Here is a 21,057-nt window from a genome sequence, read left to right as displayed (position 1 = left end):
ACCTGCTTCACTTCACCTTGCGTCAAAGTTGGTCGGAAAGTCAACTTCGACGCATGGTGTCGTTCTACGCCATGCGAATATCGAGCAGTGCGTTATGTCTCATACAAACAATATTTGGTCGCATACTGTTGTGAAGTGTCGGATCGTTCGGTTGACGCATAGAGCGGTCAGACCTTTAAGGTCTGACCGCACTATGCGTCTGCGACACGAACGGCAGTGTGCGGCTAAATATTGTTTGTATGAGATATAACGCACTACTAGTCACGCGACAGAGTTGCCTTTTGTATCAACTTTGCCGTGTTGTGTCGTGCTGCAGCAGTCGACGGCCGTATAGTGCGGTCAGACCTTTAGAGTCACAAATATTCAAGTCTGACCAGCAGTATTAAAGATTAGTACGGGATCGAACCCAGTAACCTCTCGGTGCTTAAAATAAACGCAAATGAAATGTGTTATATAATATATGTAAAAGTAAACTTACATGAGAAGAATTAAATGAAACTCTTGGTCGTTGGGAGCCAGGTGTATAGACGGTCGATCCGGAGCTGGCACTGATAGAACATGAGCCGATTACATGTGATATACATGCGTCCATCATACATTTGAATTTCTGAAAAACATTATAATATACATTAACGCATAAATATAAAAACTTGAATAAAAGAATATAACCTCAAAATTTATCAGAACCTCAAATTCCACATCAGAAAGATGCTTTGTATGTTGGGGGTCGCAGGTTAACATTAAAAACTCCAATCCGTGACTGGCCCATCTAGAAAAGAAAACATTCATTTAGGGATGAAATAATTTGAGGGTAGTAAAAAGTTACAAGAAAATAATTCATTGTAAAGAATGTCTAAGAGAATACGCGAAATATTTTACCTCGGTCTGCGACCCTTTCCTCGCTCGCATCTTGTAACGGCAAAGATCATCCATTTCTTGGCAAATTCAATAAGGTCCTTTGACACCACCATATGCCAATCGCAATCTGAGGAATTGTATTCTTTGACCGGACATTCGTTCAATTCGTTCTCACAGAACACTGTCCTATTACACTTTTCACAACCGGGCACTCCGGTTTGAAAGTCTTCCGGCGTCAATTCAGACAGTGACTTCAGCGTGAACTCGTTGTCGAAGTGAGACGATGTTTTGAACAAATTCTTATGACCGTACAGACTGTATTTTAAAGCTTCCTCATCTTTAGAAGGCGGCTTGTAATTCGCCGGATATACAAATGCGCTGTTCGTGCTCGTAGGTGTGAACGGAGTGAACGGGAAGTAATTCTCTTCCATGGAAGCTTGGATGGCATCGCATTGAATACTCTCAGATCGCTGGACCCTCGGTCTAGACTTTGACATGGAATCATCCGATGCGATGCCATCGTTAACGAGGCGATACATTTCCTTATGAAACTGAAACAAAAAATGAAAATGCTTTGTAAATTTTTCAGAGAATGCTGTTGGTCAGACCTGGATTTGTGACTCCAGGTTGATCGTTTCCTATAAGAGTTTGCCAATTTTCTCTGATTTCATTGTTGAAACGGTTCCCGGAAAAAATTGACTAAAAAAATCCTTTCTATACAATATGTCACCTATAATTTGTGATTGATTAATGTGCAATAAATAAGTTTGTGTACAATTTGATAGATGTCTCATTGATTTGCGAGTTTTTCAGTGTCTCGTAATTCAGTGACTTATATAAAAAATGCTGCTTTGTAATTGGCCAGGAAGGCGCATTGGGGTTTACCTTTAAGGCCTTCCTGGTTTATATGTTAAAAAATAAATAAAAAAAATAACTGTATACTTACTTCAAATCCAAATTTATATCCTTGGGAAACGATTTCTTTTGTGCGAGATTGAACGCTCGGTCGATCTAACTCGTCTAACTCGGACAGTCGCTTTGGAGTCGTCGTTTCTTGTAATTGTTCGATGATTGAACACAAAACGCTTTGTACGCACGCCATTGCTTTCTACAACATTATAATATACATACAAAATGAAATAAAACACCTATTATAATTTCGACAGTTTTATAATCGATGTCTGTAAAGCTTACATATATGTTCCGTCGATGATCTCTGAACACGGCATTGTGATATAAATGTTTTGATACAATTCTAGCAAAGTGGGCAGTACTCAGAGCTCGTTCTCTTTCTTCCGATAGTAGACATTGTATGTCGCGGCATACTTTCAACACACCCAATCTGAATATAGTGATGGATTTTAAAACATGACACATATTTTAAAATGTATTTATTTGTATGATATGAACTTACTTAATATCGTTAGATCTGTCCCCTTTGGATATTCCTGATGTGAACGATATTGCTGTATCTTTCAGTTCCAAAACTTTGGTCTTCAGACGAGCTGCAGCGCCTTCCAATTGTCGCACGGTCAAGCAACTTTAATTTAAACTCAATTACAATAACATTTAAAAAAATTCGGATATGACCAACCAAAATGTATTTGAGGAATATAAGAAGGTAACAAAACAAAATTCGATAATTAAATATACATACACGTTTACACATACCGGTTATGAAAGCATTTTCGAGACGAATTGAGCGCAAATGTAGAGAAACTTACACAAGACAAAAGTTCTACTTCCGGTTGTCGGATTTTGTTCGAAATTTTTTTATAACTTAAAATCACTATAATCAACATTCACATTTAATATCAAGAAAATAAAATTAATTTAAAAGGTCAAAATAAAATAATGAAATATTGTTTTACAAAAAAAATACTTCTTCCGGTTTGCGAATTCTGACCAAAACCTTAGCAGCTCTAAGTTAGTATATTGAGAATACAAATACAAGCTTTCAGCTTGATACGTTCAGGGGTGTGGAAAGAATCGTGGTCACAACATTTTTGACCTTTCTAAGAGGTAAAAATCCCACTTCCGGTTTATTAAATTTAGTGCTTTTTTTTATTTTCATCACATTGATATATGAATTATACTTAAATTTTTTCGTGAAGAGCACACATGTTTAAGGGGTCGAAAAAAATAGTGGAAGAAAAATCGAACAAGAGTAAACTGCCACTTCCGGTAGACGGATGCTTACCAAATTTTATACATAACTTGGTATTAAGCTTAAGCTTCTACATATGAAATTTCAATTTAACAAACCAAAAAGTTTCTGAGAAAAACATAAAAAACCTCGATTCTCTAGAGTAAAAGTACTATTTCCGGTTCAGGTAAAAATATTCAAAAAATATTAGGGTATAAAATTTATAATTTCTATTACATGTAAAAAAAACTCGGTCTGATTCATTTCGCGGTTTGGCAGATAATTGAATTCAAAAACTTTAAAAAAGTGAACATCTACATATAAGGGGAGGTACCATTTCCGGTCAACTTACAAATTTGAAAAAAAATAACGTCGTGTTGATAAAAATTTCAGTAACCGATAGGACTAACGGTGTTCAAAAAATCCCCAAAATACACAGAAATACACACACATTATTTCTAGATCACGAAAACGTGATCAGTAATCGATTCTAAGTTTGTATCATTCAAAATCTCGAGTTAAAATTTTCGCATGATCACAAAACTTCATATATTGTTACTACGTACATAGATAAAGTAACAAACACAAAGTATATCAATTAAAAGTACCAAAAAGTGAGCGGTGATATTGTAGCGGCGAGGTACAATCGTTGAGCTAGGTATCTATTGAAAGACCATTCTGCGACGAGTGGAGCACGCGGAAGATGCTCCATCGTGGCCCAGTCGGATAAATAGGAGAGGTACAACTGAAACAAACCAGAAAGTTGAATAAAAAAGGATCAAATGTGATCAATATGTGTGACATAATTATAATTACTTTATAAACTTCATTCAGAGTGTTGTCAAAAGTTGAAATGACTCGAGCATAGAACTGTCTGTGTTTAGAGTTGTCGTCTTCAGCCATTAGAGCCGTGGATACGTGACGGATGAAACGTCCTCTAAGTCTGACTGCGATGGCCAAACCTTCCCTTAATTCATGTATGAGCTGAAAAAAAATCAGATAATTTATATGTATGTATATATACATATTATGTAACAAGTTCAATATCGACAAATTCAAATATCAGATGCGGCCAATTCATACGTTCATGAGGAATATAAGGAGTATAAAAGAAAAAATTCATCACCAATATTAAGTTTTAATTATGGTGTTTGAGTTATCCTCGAAATACATAGACATGTACATACATACTTTTGAAAACTATTATAAACTAATGTTGTGCCCGCTGATTTCAACGGGTGGTTTCAGACAGGAATTGATACACGAATTAAAATAAAGTTATATGTTATATAAAAATATAATGTAAGGTAATTTATAGGCACGCGCACCCACGTATTAACAGAAAAAGTTGAGTGAGCGCATTACACGCTCGTCGATCCAACCCGTTCACCTGTTCGAAATGATGAAAGAACGTGTGTGTGTGCACGCTCCTGCGCATGCTTAGGTGCATCTGACGCTGACGTCACCCGTCACTCGGCACTCAATATCAGGAGCACATGTCAGACGCTCTACACCCCCCACTTGCCCGCTTCCCGCGTCTCCTCGACCGATCGCTCGTCACCCCACATCCCTATAGCAGATGCTTAAAATGCACCCATTGGTCAGAACGACGATACGTTTCTGTAATTGGTTAAACGTTTTAGTCCACGTGGACCACTTCACTCTGATTGGCTGTGCGCATTGTTCACGTGTATTTATTTTATTAAATATCTCTAGGCACAACATATATGTAGGTACTCCCGGTATTCTAAAATTTGTTTTTTTTTTTAAATGTCCATACTTGTCCACGCTTCCGCCACATACATATTCACATACATACATACATCGCGTCCGTTTTTATATATATTATATTATAAAGTTAAAAAACCTGTTTGATAGAAAGAGCAGAGGGTTTCTCCGGTTTGGTCTCCAGTCTCATAGCCAAGAACTCATGTATATTTTCGAGGGGTAAAGTTGAAAGAAATAGAAAAGTATTCCTATATGAAGGCAGACACATGTCTAAAGTTTCTTCGGACCAAGCACCAAATCGTTTCAATTCCAAGCATTCGTTTTTGAGCTCGTCAATGTCGACGTCGTATCTGGTGTGACGTTCGTATTGAAAATCGTTGTCTGAATCGTTAGAATCGTTCGCGTTCTGAATATGCGGTTCAATATTCGGAGTGTCTGTGTCGTCGATTGTCTCTGATTGAGTATCTTCCTGAAAATAAAAACCGGTAATTAGCTTTAGTTACGTTTAAGTATAGAGTTTAAGGCTCAAAGACAAAAAAAAAGACTTGCTTTGTACTTTTCCAAAGTCATTCTGGCTTTTTTCAATACTTCAACTTGCAATTTTTCCAAGAAATACAACGCACTCCGAAGTCCTCTAACTTTAAGCATTTTTTCTATGTAATCCCTGAAAATATATGACAAAATCAATCATTACTAATTATGCAGACAAGCATTACATCAGAGATAAAAATATATTCATATGTATATACCTATAAGGCGAAACAATTTTTGGATTGTAAAGTCGTAATTTGGTCAAATCGCGCAGTGAACCCAAATTGTAAACATCAAAAGTGTGCGTGATGGATTGATTTTTTTCATTTTCATCAGAATTATCGTAAACGGATGATGCGAATCCACTTTCGTTGGATATTACACTGCCAACAGATGAGTCTGTACTTTCGTACGGAGAGCTAGCCGACAGCTTTTCCATTTCCATATTCGGATTTTCCTCATCTTTGGTTGCTTCCACACTTTTTGGTTCACTCTTTGTTATTTCAATATGGATTTTGGAAGATTGCTTGACATCATTATCGTCGTCCGATTCAACGCATTCAATAAATTCACTGGATGTGGCTTCGTCTTTGATGACGCATTCGGTTAAATCAAATTTCACTTTATTCTTCTTAAATTTGATGTCACCCTTTTTACAACATTCTCTGGAAGAAAAAATAAAACTGTTTATTCCAAAGTGTAATTATTTACAAACAATCATTTTAATTTTAAAGATTCTCTATTAATTGTCTAAAAAAGTGCTGATATCCTTCCAAACATTGAGCCTCTGTTAATACATTAAACAATGACAGGTTTCTAAAAAATAAAACTGTCAATCTTAAACATTAATATTAGATTTTGTAGCTGCCACAGATGGATTGAATAGTTTACTCAATGTTTGGAGGAATAGATTTGTCTCATTTAGTCTTGAGTGCGAGTATAGTTTTAAGACGCTTTTTTGAGCAGCCTTTTGGATACACAGCTCCAACTGTCTTCTTTTGTTTACAGTACATAGTAGACAAAAGCAGTTGCTTGGTTTCGACAAGAAAAACATCGTCTATGGTAAACTGCAAGCTCTATTGTATCCCCTCAATTTCTTTACATAATAAATGGGCAAAGGGATAGAAAGACCCTTCTAAATTGTCTATTAACTTTATAAATTGTATGCAAATTTCACTTTTGTTTGTTATTTTAGCATCTATTAGCATATTTTACGAATTTAGCATCTATTCCGAATTTTAACATCAATTAAGCATTAACAGCAAAATGCCCAAAAAACGTGTCTATAGCCATAACCCAAGCGATGATATTTCATCTGGCACAACACTAGTTTTTCATAAATACGCAAGCCAAAACCAGGCTTTTTTAATCAAAAATCTAAGTGTAAAACATATTATATTAAGTAAAACATTATATGATAAAATTACAATTCATCCGAATCAGGAATCTTGTAATGATAAGATTTCGTCGACTCTTTCCAAATGTGTTTAGATAGTATTTTCTTGATTATGAGGATCTTCAACCGTTGATGATGCACCATATTGTACCATAGACACATAGCCTGTACAAACAATCAACATTGAGCTTATCACTTAATACTTAGCACTGATATCATATATTCCAATTAATCGGCACTTCACACCTTGACTTTATTTATAAACTTATCGGAATTGATCATGGGATGTTGAGTGCTCATGGATTTAGACGATGTGTACAGGGATTCAGCTTCCGCTAGCGCGTCCATCAGAGCTTTGACCTCGCACATGGCTTTACCCACTGCCTTTGAGCACGCTTCACAATCTACACACAAGCACTGTGCGTGTTTCTCTGAAATGATCAAGCGAAATATGTAATGCTTGTGCAAATAATTATGTATGTATATGATAATATAATCGACGGTTTATATTACGATTAGTATCAGTGTCGCAAATATCTGGAGTGACACTACCGGCGATACCGCTATCAGAGCTTAGTACAGACACTTGAGTTGTCCATATGCCCGAGAGTGAGCATTTGTTTTCATTATTTTCAAATCTGTGAAATAAACATTTTAATAATAAACCTGGAAACATTACAACAACATGTCTGACACTGCTAAATAATCAGCAGTGCAAGATTTTATTGTAGAGGTCTACCATCATAGCATGAGAAATGCTAATGAGCTCATAATGTATTGGCATACATTTGTTATTTCTACTTATTAACTTTAACCTGCAGTTTTAAAATGAATCATCAAGCCAATGGGTCTCCACGGTCTACTTGGCCCCATCACTTAGCCCTTTGAATGCTGACCAACGCCGATAGGCGTTGTATTTTGAGCATGTACAAAGTAAACAAGAAAACTAAGCCTTTCCAGGTAGCATTGAAAACAAAATGCACTGAACATGGGTCGTGTAATCCGTGTCATTCATTTGTCAACGTTTATAAAGACTCGTTTACATAGGAATTTCTGAATTTAAAACCATAGCAGAATTACCCGATGGATATCTTTAACTGCTGAGTATTTTAGATTGTGAGCATTACATTTTAACAACAACGAAGAAGATGGAACTAGTTTTGGAAAATACATTCATTAATAGACTTCTTATGTTGATTTTATATTGTTGCAAGATATATTAGAGAGTCTAAACACACCTTTACAAGACTCGAAATACTCAGCGGTAGTTATCTAGGGGTTGTTTGGATTAGCTACAATTCTTATACCTGCTTTATATTAGACTTCTAAATAATTCTAGTTGGAATTTTCAGCGTGGCTGGCTTTCAACAGAAAAGACGTCAGCACTCAAAGGGTTAAGTGATGCGGGAGTAATTTTAATGTCGGAGACACACTCACTTGTATGTACATGTCAGAAATAATCGAAACCACAGGTTAATATTAACAGAGTTACAAATAGAAAACATTGGGTAGAAAGAAAAATGTTGTGTATAGCCACACATTCTCGAAGTGAAACTTCCAAGTTGCTTCTTGACTATTTAGGGGGTTTACAGCACACGTATGGCAACACGATTCTCAAGATTGATACAATGGTAGATCCAGTACATAAGGCATTGTAAGAATAAGTTGTATTACTTATAGTCCAATATTTGTTGTAGAAGTATCGGTACAGTTTCACGCTTCGACAGTAGATAATAATCGTGTTGGGTTGGCGTTCGTCCGGCATGTTTAGCGGACACTTCTAACCAGATCAAATCTTTCAATTCGTTCTTCCACGTGTGCTCCATTGAGACCTGAAATTATAATAGATGTAAGCTTTTAAATAAAAAAAATATTCATTGCATTTTTAAAACATATTGTACTGTATGTTCAAAACGGCTGCTGGACTGTTGAGGTGCCAATTTTGGAAATTTTCTAAAAGGAGATGAATTCGTTTCCTTTAGGTAAACATATGGCTACTCAACGTATGTGGTTTCATATATAATATGTATGTTAACAACTTTTAGTGCAGATATCATATTTAATTAAAAAATTATAATAGTATTAGAGTTTGTCAAGACTCAAACCATCAGCTGATTGTCTATCGCTTGTTATGGTGCGTACAAATTAAGCCTAATTTAATTTTTATTTCGATATTTTGTATGCTACTGGTGCCAACTAAGTTTTGCCTTCATTGGCTTAATGTGTACGGACCATTAAACAATTGTTTGTGACGGAGTATTTAAATATCAGCATTTGAAAAATGCCACTCAGCTGACGTTTTGAGTCTGTTTCGAGCATACACATACACATACATACACAACCAGCAGCGTGGACTAGTGGTTAGCATATATGCTTTCGAACAAAGTGGTCACGGGTTCGATTCCCACTGGTCGCTGCTGGCCAGACCTTGGTTTATGATTCCCGGTCGATTGTTTCCCATCAGAGTTTGCCAATCTATCTGATTTTGATTGAAAGGGTTCCAACAAATTGGCAACCTTTACCCATTTCTTGCAATTTTCGACTTTTCAGCATCTCGGATTTGGCTGAATCGTATAATTATTATTTTGAATAAAAATACCAATAATTTTATTTTACTACCGCCATCTACATTGTTTATTTATTTTATTTTTTTTATTTTTTTTTATTTTTACATATATACCAGGAAGGCCTTACAGGTAAATCCCAATGCGCCTTCCTGGCCAATTACAAATACAAATACAGCATTTTTTATTATAAGTCGTTGAATTGCGAGACACTGAAAAAACTCGCAAATTAACGAGACATCTATGAATTGTACATAAATTTTTATTGTACTTCAATCAAATTTTTCAAATAGTGGTGACATAGTAGGTAGGAAGGATTTTTAGCCAATTTTTTTTTCCGGGAACCGTTTCAACAATGAAATCAGAGAAAATTGGCAAACTCTGATAGGAAACGATCAACCTGGAGTCACAAATCCAGGTCTGACCAACAGCATACTCTGAAAAATTCATTTTCATTCAGGGATAGAACCCGGCACCTTCTTGACGGTAAGCAGAAGCTTACCGTCCGAGCTATGCTGCTGGCTAAAAAAAACTGAAAACTTTTAAAACTAAAAACTGGATAAAAGTCAGTCACTTTTCATAAATTCAAATTTCAAACGCGTCTTACCCGATATTTTTGCACCATCGTAATGGCGGAGGATCCATTTACTTACACTGATGACCAAAATGAGCAATATGGCAAAGTATGAAAACGATCGGATAAGAGGCAAATTTTTTCCTGAATTGTAATCGTAAGTGAAACGTAAAGGAGGTATGTAATAAAAAATGCTGCAAATTTGTCTATAAATGTCTCACAAATTTTCGAGTTTTTCAGCATCTCGATGTTTGACCATTTATATTTTAAAAAATGATCTGAAAATGTAACTTTATCAAAAATTTATCCATAGATGTATCTACATATGTTGCTGTTAAAATTATCCTAAAAATTGTATATCGATGTTTGTAATTGGCCACGAAGACGAATTGGGGTTTACCTGTTAGGCCTTCCTGGTATATAAAAATAAAATAAAATATATGTTCTCCAGCTGTATGACTATTAAAATTGAGAAATACACTTTTTGTATATAAACTTACCGTTCGTTTCCAATTTTTCTCGGTGTTCCGCATTCGGATGAGCATGCTGAAAGTTTGATGAAAAGTGGAGCGACTATTTTGGATGTAGGATTCTGATGTAGATTTTTCATCATTTTCTTGGGTTTCCTTGGTCTTGCGAGGCTCGCGCTTCACCAATTGAGAACAGAGTGACAAGAACCGATTGCTTGTCTCTATCTTGAAAGCATATTAGGTTAGGTTAAGTTAATCTATCATATTCAAATGCAATAAGAAATGATATTCACTTGTAAAGAGCATGGAATCGAATCTGATCTGACGTTAGTACACTTGTCAATATCTAGCTTCAAATCTCGTTCATGTCCTCGGAGGGTTTTTAGCGACCTTCGCTTTGATTTCTTGTTTTCTATTCAATACAATAATAAAAATTATGACTTTGTGTTATATAAAGTGTAATTTAACAAACAAAACTAGGTTAGATTAAGTTGATATAAAATATCAAAAATAATTGCAATGTGTATACCGTGATTCTCATTAGTTGCCTCTTTGTTGATAACATTATCGGTGGTGTTTCTTCTGGTGAATTTGATCCGGGGTGATCCAGGACTCAACACATCCACTACCTGATTTCTAAAGCAATAATCAAATATGAACGATCATCTTGACAACACAATGGTGACATTTTCACTAATCAAAAGAGATTTAAGGTCTGGCCGCACTATACGGCCGTCGACTGCTGCAGCACGACACAACACGGCAAAGTTGATACAAAAGGCAACTCTGTCGCGTGACGCGTAGTGCGTTATATCTCATACAATTTCATACAAACAATATTTGGCCGCACGCTGCCGTTCGTGTCGCAGACGCATAGTGCGGTCAGACCTTTATATTGAAGTAGCATTATATAGGTATATGCAGGTAAAAACTTCACACATGTATAAAGCATATTCACATTGGTAAATCTCTATTCGATCCTGACCAAACTTTCGGTTTTAAGCAAGTTATTATACTAGTTTTCAAAACAAAATATAATCTGTGAATTATTCAAGTTAATTTTTTACAAAGTATGTATGTTTAAACGGTTCGGTGATTATTCTGCAAAAAGAAAACCTCGCGCACGTCACTCAAATCTCGATCACGGAACATCTGGCACCTAAAAATTCCATCAATCGAAAGCTATCCATGCGAAATATTGTACGAACAAGAACTCGAGTGCCAGATATTCCGTGATCGAGATTTTAGTAACGTGCGTGAGATCGCCTTTTGCGGAATAATCCGTTTACCTGTTTAAACATAACAGTTAAACATAATGTTTAAATTTTATAACCTTTTCCCAATATTTTAATACTATAGTTTAATTATGCAATGTTCTACATATTTTGTCATGCCTTTATTCTTTACTTTTTAATTTGTTTTCCTTATATTTATCTTTTTCATTTTTGTAAAAATCTATTATTGGACTCGGATGTTACATACATATATTATTTATTACTATTTGTTTTTTTATACATATCTATGTACATCCTGTCTGTTGATTTTTCAATTAATAAAAAAAAATAAAAAATAAAAATATAAATAAAATATTATAATACATATGTATATGTATGTAGGAATGTTTTAATATTATATTTGTACTTAGTGGACTCAAATGAGTATTAAACAATGCTTTTGGGCTGAGCTCTGTTGCACACAAAAAAGTTGAAATTTACTGTAATTTAGACCAGGGGCTCCCAACCTTTTTATAGTGTACGCGCATTCGAGATTGAGAAAAATGGTGGCGGGCGCAAGCCGAATTAAAAAAAGGTTTAAATATTAAAATTGTATATATATACATATTTGATAGTATTTTATTTTGAATTTACAGATATTGTTTTATTTTCTAAATAAAAAAAAGCAGTGCGATCATTGCATTTCACTTACTAAAGATTTGCACAAATATGTGGAACTAACACCGGATTATATTTTTAAGACAATACTTTTCATCCTAGTACATCCATTTTTTAAAATAAAAAATGTACTTTTTTATGGTTAGTTACATATATTCCAAGAGGTTTCACTGGTGCCGTGAGATTTTAATGTCATTTTAAATTTCCAAAATCTCGTCTTCAATTTTTGATGTTTCTTCTTAAAGAAGTTTTGTTATGGATTTTGCAATATCGGTAATGTATATTTGTCTATTAAAAGGATTTACAAAATATGTAGCTACAGGTAGTAAATTGCTGGAATCTATAGTAGGAAATTGCTGGAACCTAAATTCAAATTGTTTCAAAATCTTTTTAATATTATATTATTATTATATTATAACGATGTGAAAGTAATCAAACACGTGCACTATTAATTATAGACGTTACTTTGAAAATATCACAGATTTAACGAATTATAATTTATTTATTAACGGTTATGACTAGAGGTAGGATAGTCACAGTGCTATCCATTGTTCGGCAAACCTTTAACAATGCATTTACAACCTCTGAACAATACACGGCCCCCTCAGGCTCCGGTGACTAGTTATGACCATTACAGGAAGAACCTAATGCACCCCAATGGCCTACATAATAAAATAATAAAATAAGAGAGGGAGAAAACAAAAAATAAATTAATATATAAAACAAAAAGGAAAGCAAAAAATAAAGATATAAAAAATTACAAAACAAAAAAAGATAAGTAAAAAATAATACAGCTGTTAACACAATCATAAAAACCTTTATAGTAATAATTAAAATTAAAATAAGTAAAAATACAAATAAGGAAATGTCTTATGTATGTCTAAGATGAGTAATTAACAATGTTGGGTCAAAACTATTTTCACCAATCCCATTTTTTATGTACGAGAGAACTTTTTGAATTTTTATTACACTAAACCTTTAGTTAGCTTTGAATACTCTTACATAATTAATCATTTCAGCTGAATTTTTGTTGATTTTTACTTGAATTACTCATTTTGGGGTAAAATAACAGGTATTTGGGCCAAAAAAATAAACAAAGACACGGATCATGGTATTGACTAATTGTACATAAGATTTAAAAATTTAATTTCAAAACCGTTTTTTTCCTTTTTTTATGATTTTTCTCGTTATTTTAACGCAAATAACTAGCGGGCACAGGGTTGGGAATCCCTGATTTAGACATTCTATGTATTTTTTTGGAAATTATGATATCTTACGTCTAAGACCACGTAGTATAATACGACATAAAATGTAATACCTAATATTTTTCACTTTATTGCGTATTCTCGTTCTCGGAGGTGTAGTACCCAAATGGTCATACTCGGCATGCAAATTGTCTAAGAAACCCCATGTCCTCTGCTTTTTCTTCGTTGAAGTATCTCTGAAAACGTTACATATAATGTAAATAATGAAGTTGAGAGATACTGTGAAAGCTGGAGCTTCAGTAGGCGAAGTCAAAGGTAGATTTTTATTAAAATGTTGGGAAACCAACCCAATATTGGATAAGACAAGTTCACGTTTATGTAAAATTAGATAGACGATCCATCTTTGTATACATGCGTGTTGAATATTTCAGGTGAATTTCAGACCGTTCTATTAACAGGTCTATTATTAGCGAGAACGATCGATCGGTGCTGAAAAAAGCCTACCGAAACTCGACCTTCTTAGGTCAAATGTGCGTTTGTCGTCTACGTCTAATCAAAACGATAAATATGAACTTTGCCAAAACATATTTAAACTTATTAACTTGTGCCTTTCACGAGGCAATGGTAAACCACCACCACCTATCGATGGAATAAAAATGACATGTTCTAATATGAAATTTAATTCAAGATTTTTTCCCTATCAGTTTTGGTTCCATACTACGTTTCGTGACACTGACGTCACAATCACTATACCACCTGTAAAGAAGCTTTACTTCAAAATTTTTGAAATTTGATGAGTTATGGCTAGGGATTGCAATTTACCGTAAAATTTCATAAACCGGTAAAGGGTAAATAATATTTCCTACTACCGGTATACCGGTATTTACCGGTAAATGAAAGAAAGTTCAAGTTCAAACTTTTCCTAAAGACGTTATCTTAGATTTGATCATAAAAAATATAAATTATATACATACATATATAAAAATAGACGCGATGTTAGAAATTCCAAACAACTAAATTCAAAACAGTCAGACTTGGATATTTGTGACTCCAGGTCGATCGTTGCCTATCAGAGTTTGCCAATTTTTCTGATTTCATTATTGAAACGGTTCCCGATTAAATTAGCTAAAGCCCTTTCTAACTACTATGTCACCACTATTTAAGTATGATTAATGTACAATTTCTAAGCCCGCTTTAAAGGTCACGGAATTTGACCCTTAAAGCCCTCAACATGAGGCCACCACCCCCCCGACGAATACAGTCCAAGAGACCCTTTCGTCGGAGAACGAGACGGTTGTTCATGAATATCGCACAAGAACAACCGCACATCACTGTTCTAATAAAAAAACCACACTGTACATAACCAAGTACAAAATTAACAACAACGAATGAACACATAAAGCGCGCATGCGGTAGGAATGTAAAAGTCATAGATGTCTCGTTAATTTGCGAGTTTTCGGTGTCTCGTAATTCAGCGACTTGTATAATAAAAATGCTGCAGTGTTTGTAATTGGCCAGGAAGGCGCATTGGGGTTTACCTGTAATAAATAAATGACACTTGCATCGATTTTTAATGTAATATTATGCAATTACATATATGCTTGTATTATATATGTACTTAATTGACGATAAATTAGTTTCCGGTAATTACAGGTAAATTTTAAAAGTTGCCGATATTCACAGTTGGCGAAATTTTGCTGATTCACCGGTATTGCAATCCCTAGTTATGGCCAAAAGCGCATTGTCGACCGGTCGTCATCGACTGTAATTTATACAGTGTTAGAGCCGGATCACACCGTGCGACTCGCGAGCGACTTGGTTGAGGGGGACCAGCGGACCAGACCAATGTATGCAGTTCCATAGATGGGGCTTGCCACGCCTTGTTTGTCGCTCACATTTCCATATATTTTTTCTAGTCAGCCAACAAAGTTGCACGGCGTGGCCCGGGTCTTAGATGGGTGACTACGCACTAGGTCGACGATCACCTGAACGGCCAGCTAGTCACTGTGTCAGCGGCGACCAATTGGAAATCTTCACACAGTGAGCGACTTTGACAGTCGACGACGACCGGTCGCCAGTGCGCAATAGGCCTCAGTACTAGATAGGATCTTTCACCAACGTTTGTATGTACATATGTAAATACAAATGAAACGTGATAAATACATTTGTATCTATGTGGATTCCAAACGCCATATGTTATATAGTTGAAAACAAAAATTTATTGCATATTTGTCCCTTAATACCCGCATCAGGTTCGACATATTAGTCACAGGCACTCTTCATTTGCCCGATAAAAGTGTCAACCGTCCAATATGCCGGCCGATAACGCGTTGACGTGTGTGCTTTGCTCTCATCCTGTCACAATCGTGTTGTATGATTATTTTTAAATTTCGCCTGATTTAGCCATGTAGGTACAAGTGCAAATAGAATCGTGCATTCGGAGAACTCTTCGCAAAGGTCAATGTCGGCACGCGAGATTTTCACACACGCCAAGGGTCAAATTCGAAAAGCACAATTTGAAATGCAAATGTCGAACGGAGTCACGAAAGTCCATGCATACTCACTCCTGGCGATTTATTGCCCCACTCTAGAGGTTGTAAATGTTTTTTGTTCATTGCTCAAATTACTGGCGAATACACAGATAACGTTCACTTTCATGTCTCCGCCAATCGAACTTCGATTATCCGCGAAAAATTTACTGCTTCGATTGGGGAAAAATTGGATAGACTTTCGCCGTGGAAAATATATGATTGTGTGTATATTAAAGCATAGATAAGAGGTGGTTTATGCATTTAAAGCTTTAAGAACCGATGCATTTCGATGACAAAGTTACCACAGGGGGGTCGACCTGGCCGAGTCGGTCAAAGTGCACGCGCACTACCAAATACGAGACAAATGGGCTGCGGGCCTGCAGCCTCCCAGTTAACCAGCAGAATAAAGTATCGGTTAGCTTGAATGCTTTGAACCCAGTGATCACGGGTTCAAATCCCACTGGTTTCTGCTGGCCAGACCTTGGATTTGTAACTCTAGATCGATCGTTGTTAACATCCACAGAGATATCTGTGGTCAAATTTATAAATTTGCAGCTTTTTTTAAAACAATTCGGAGAAATTCATTAAATATATATAAATTAACATCCACAGAGACATTAATTGTTAAATTTGTAGCATTTTATACAATTCAGCGAAATTAGAGATTGGTGAAAACTCGAGGTTTGGCGAGAAAATGGGTAAGGTTGCCAATTTGTTGGAACTGTTTCAATTAAAATCAGATAAATTGGCAAACTCTGATAGGAAACGATCGACCTGGAGTCACAACTAGTGGGATTTGAACCCGTCACCACTAGGCTCAAAGCATTCTATGCTAACCACTAGTCTACTGGTTAATTAATTTAAAGACTTGAGTATTTGTATGATATTGTAGCGTATGCTAAAAGGAGCAGCCGTTATAATTGGTTTCGAGGATTATCTCCAGGCTTAAGTGCAAGTCGGCTAAACAATGAGAGACCTCCGAATGCACTTAGCGGCGATAGCGGCACTCAGTCGCATTCCCATGGAGTTCTAAGGTCGCATCCTCGTGGAACTGACAACGCCAAAGCGTGGGACTACACATTCGAGTACGTGACTAAACAATGGGGAAGTAACCGGACGTCAAAGATGCCCTGAGCGACCTGTCTTTTATAAGGAGGTACTTAGACCATATCAAGACATTCTGGACGGAGCACTGCCAGTGTGTGTATCTCCTTAATCACCAATAAATGCTGTGACACGACTTTGGCCTTTTACTTGGATCCTCCACCCACCCCTACGCAACAATATGTATGTACATTGTATATAATGTAAGACAAATGAAATTTAGACTAATTTAGATGTTTTTCAATAAAAAAAACTTACTGAATAATTTTTCAAAGAAATTTGAATGATAACTGATAAGGAATGACACGATTGATCAATACAATCCCAATGCAAATCAATAAAAACACAGACAACTTTTTTTTGCTCAGTGAAAAAGTCTGTGGACCCCTGGCATAGCCTATATTTCTTGGAAACAAATATTTAGACTGAACAAAACGAAGTTTGAACTATATTTGTTCACCAAGCTCCTACTCGTACAGGTGGATAGGTCTTTGTTAATACATAGTACGCAAAAAATGTTGATGATATGAAAATCAGATTATAAACATTTTAAATGTAAATAAACAAAGCACTTGATGATAGCCAGATTCCATTGGATATTATACATATGTAGAGTAGTTACATTTCATATAATGATAGTATGTATAGGTAGAATACGTGTTATATCACATAAGTATTAAAATATCTTTGATTGTAAATAACCACATGGGCCGATGCATTTTTTACCAGTTTTACAGTGTACATAAATAAACACTTCATGTTTAGCAATTCATAGCAAACTCATACCGGAAGTCGTCATTGTTACGAAACACTCATCGAGTTGTTTAGAAAAGTTCGACAACTTCCGCTTTCGTAGTTTCATGGTAATAGAAAGAGAAGTAGCGGTGGGGTATGAGGGAGATTTTCAATTCGGAAGTTTCTCTTGTATGATGCATGAACTCACACGCGCTGTTTTTGTTCATAATTTTGTCATATTTTAAATATAAAATAAAAAAAATTCAGATGTGACCAACCCATGACTTTATCTATGTATTTGAGGAATATAAGAAGGTCACAAAACAAAATTCGATAGTTAAACATACATACACGTTCACACATACCGGTTATGAGAGAGTTTTCGATGCAAATTGAGCACATATGTAGGGAAACTTAAACAAGACAAAATTCAAAATCTGACTTCCGGTTGTCGGATTTTGTTCGAAATTTTTTTTATAAATTTTCAGCCTGATACGTTCAGGGGTGTGGAAAGAATCGAGGTCACAACATTTTTGACTTTTCTAAGAGGAAAAAATCCAACTTCCGGTTTATTAAATTTAGTGATTTTTTTTTATTTTCATCACATTGATACAAGATACTTCAATTTTTTCGCACACATGTTTAAAGGGTAAAAAAAAAATAGTAGAAGAAAAATCGAACAAGAGTAAACTGCCACTTCCGGTTGACGGATGCTTACCAAATTTTATACATACCTTGGTATTATGCTTAAACTTCTACATATGAAATTTCAATTTAACAAACCAAAAAGTTGCTGAGAAAGACATAAAAAACCTCGATTCTCTAAAGTAAAAGTACTGTACTGATTCGGTAAGCGGTTTGGGTGAGAATTGAATTAAAAAACTAAAAAAAGAGACACGTATAAGGGGAGGTACCATTTCCGGTCAACTTAAAAATTTACTTTGTATCGATAAGAATTGCAGTGACCGATACTAAGTTTCAGTTCGATATGAGTAATGGTGTTCCAAAAATTCCCAAAATACACAGACACCCACATTTTTTTCTACATAGATCATGAAAACATGATTAGTGATCGATTCTGAGTTCGGATCAGTCATAGTCTCGAGTTCGAATTTTCTCATGATCACAAAACTTAATCTATTCTTACTACGTACATAGGTAAAGTAGTAAGAATAGATTAAGTTTTGAGGAGTTCATAGAAACTGATGATTGACTGTTGTTATACCTTTCTACACATTCTAACATTGATTTTTCAAGTTTTACGAGTTCATCAAACGTTCACGTACTTGCAGCATGGACAAATAAAGATCGTTTACATAAAAACAAGTTTTTTTTCCATAGGTAAACGTCTGCGTGCCAGTCTCGTCAAGCAGTTTACATAAGTAATTATTCGTCATACATATATGTACGGACAAAATAGAAATGTCATAACTAAGAAGCCTATGAAAAGAAAATCAATACAATTCAACACGACACATTATTTAGTTCCAGTTGTATGTATGTATGTAAAACATAACAATCTGAGAATAGCATCCGGGATGGAGATAACTAAAAATAACAAATAATTTTTAATTCAACAATAATGGAATTTTACATGAAAATGTGACAATTTCAATTACTGTAATGGTAAGGTCGCACCGCGCACGTAACCCAATAAATATCAAATTATGAAAGCCATTAATTTAAGGCACACGCTCGAAACGAAGGCAACAATAGGTTAACCCACATCATATACATACATACATATGTAGACTTATAGCAATTTTTTTTATTTAAGAATACTTGGGAAAAGCGGCAAAGCCAATGGACACAATGGGTTTTATAATACATACAGTAGTGCAGAGATACAAATATCAAATAATATATTTAAAAACGGACGCGATGTATGTTTGTGGATATGTATGTGGCGGATGCGCCAACAAAAATGGGGATTTAAAAAAAAAAAACAAATTTTAGAATACCAGGAGTATGCTTTATGCATAGGGGTGTGGCGTGACGGCCGATCGTGTCGAGGAGACGCAGGGTAGCGGGGAAGTGCTCCTGATATTGAGCACACCTGACTTGGAACGGGTGGCGTCAGATGCGCGGGAGTGAACACACATACACATATCCACGAAAACACACACACACACACACACACATTCATTCATCGTTTCGACGTGGGCGAACGGGGAGCGTTTTAATACAAGCACGCTTATAAATTGCCTTACACTACACACATTTATTTATAATATTTAACTTTATTTTAATTCGTGTATCAATTCCTTTCCAAAGCCACCCGTTGAAATTAACGGGCACAACACCAGTCTATTATACATATATGTCTATAAAACCGAAACGGCGTCTGCAATTCGTTTCTGATTAGCTGGATTGGTTAAAGACGTTTGTGATTGGTCGGTCGTTAAATTATATTATTTTTCTTTTGTTATTTTATTCGTACGTTTTGTTGGCATTTTTTAGCTGTGAAATACATATGTATGTCGAATCGAAAGGACTATTATAGTACTGCAAGCGTTATCTCAGACACACAGAATAGCGATATTATATGTATATATGATTGTTATTATTATTATGTTGAGAAGTCGAGCAGCCCTAGAAAGGGGAGAGTTTTATTATTTTGTAATAGGTGAGTATTTTAATAATAAATCTTATATACAAAACCGAAGTAGCGTCTGTAATTCATTTCTAATTGGCTGGATTGGTCAAAGACGTTTGTGATTAGTCGTTAAATAATATTATTATTTTTTCGATTCAAATAAATTTAATTAATTAATGTACCAACTTGCAATATCTCGAGACTCGTTTTCTCAACTTTTCGTCTGTATAGTATAAAAAAATTATTTTGTATACACGTATGTAATATCTTTAATATACGAGACATATTGTGATCATTAATAGATTTTTAAGCTACTAACACACCTTTAAAATAGTTAAAAACCCGTTTAAAAATTTATTCTTATCATATTATTTTAATAGTTAATGTTTATCCCGTAAAATAAGTAAAACAAACTCGACGACAATATACACCGAAAAAGTTGAGAAAACGAGTCTCGAGATATTAGTACATTGAAGCGCACCGGTATGTTTGAAAGGGTATGAAAATTGATGGAACGAGGTAGCCGCCAAACATACAACGTCTTTTTTAAAATAAGGGTTCCAAATAGAATAAGCGAATTCAAGTTTTGGTCTAATATATGTAGATTTTATAAATTTAGGTCAAAGCTTGAAGGATTGTACATTTTTGAAGGATCCTAGATGAAGGATTGTACATTTTTGAAGGATCCTAGATAAAAGATTGTACATCAGTAACTGAAAATGTAACG

The 21,057-nt window shown here is 35.2% G+C and overlaps 1 protein-coding gene across 2 annotated transcripts in view; it reads right to left on the bottom strand.

Moving 5' to 3' along the window:
- Positions 1–21,057, bottom strand: part of Mekk1 (mitogen-activated protein kinase kinase kinase 4) — a 28,534-nt gene that overhangs the window by 3,330 nt on the left and 4,147 nt on the right. For both annotated transcript variants that reach the window (XM_077430200.1, XM_077430201.1), the window contains exons 2-20: positions 13,478–13,600; positions 10,797–10,903; positions 10,561–10,679; positions 10,298–10,492; positions 8,334–8,491; positions 7,173–7,297; positions 6,906–7,090; positions 6,691–6,824; positions 5,482–5,928; positions 5,282–5,396; positions 4,872–5,201; positions 3,821–3,988; positions 3,613–3,749; positions 2,273–2,398; positions 2,053–2,200; positions 1,805–1,966; positions 880–1,409; positions 688–769; positions 479–607 (exon numbers count right to left, since the gene is read on the bottom strand). In XM_077430200.1, coding sequence (XP_077286326.1) covers positions 479–607; positions 688–769; positions 880–1,409; positions 1,805–1,966; positions 2,053–2,200; positions 2,273–2,398; positions 3,613–3,749; positions 3,821–3,988; positions 4,872–5,201; positions 5,282–5,396; positions 5,482–5,928; positions 6,691–6,824; positions 6,906–7,090; positions 7,173–7,297; positions 8,334–8,491; positions 10,298–10,492; positions 10,561–10,679; positions 10,797–10,903; positions 13,478–13,600 — 3,520 coding nt within the window. The remainder of the gene's footprint in view (positions 1–478; positions 608–687; positions 770–879; positions 1,410–1,804; positions 1,967–2,052; positions 2,201–2,272; positions 2,399–3,612; positions 3,750–3,820; positions 3,989–4,871; positions 5,202–5,281; positions 5,397–5,481; positions 5,929–6,690; positions 6,825–6,905; positions 7,091–7,172; positions 7,298–8,333; positions 8,492–10,297; positions 10,493–10,560; positions 10,680–10,796; positions 10,904–13,477; positions 13,601–21,057) is intronic.

The sequence above is a fragment of the Arctopsyche grandis genome, chromosome 4 (genome assembly GCF_051622035.1).
Source record: "Arctopsyche grandis isolate Sample6627 chromosome 4, ASM5162203v2, whole genome shotgun sequence".
NCBI lineage: Eukaryota > Metazoa > Arthropoda > Insecta > Trichoptera > Hydropsychidae > Arctopsyche > Arctopsyche grandis.
This window is presented reverse-complemented; position numbering and strand designations above follow the sequence as displayed.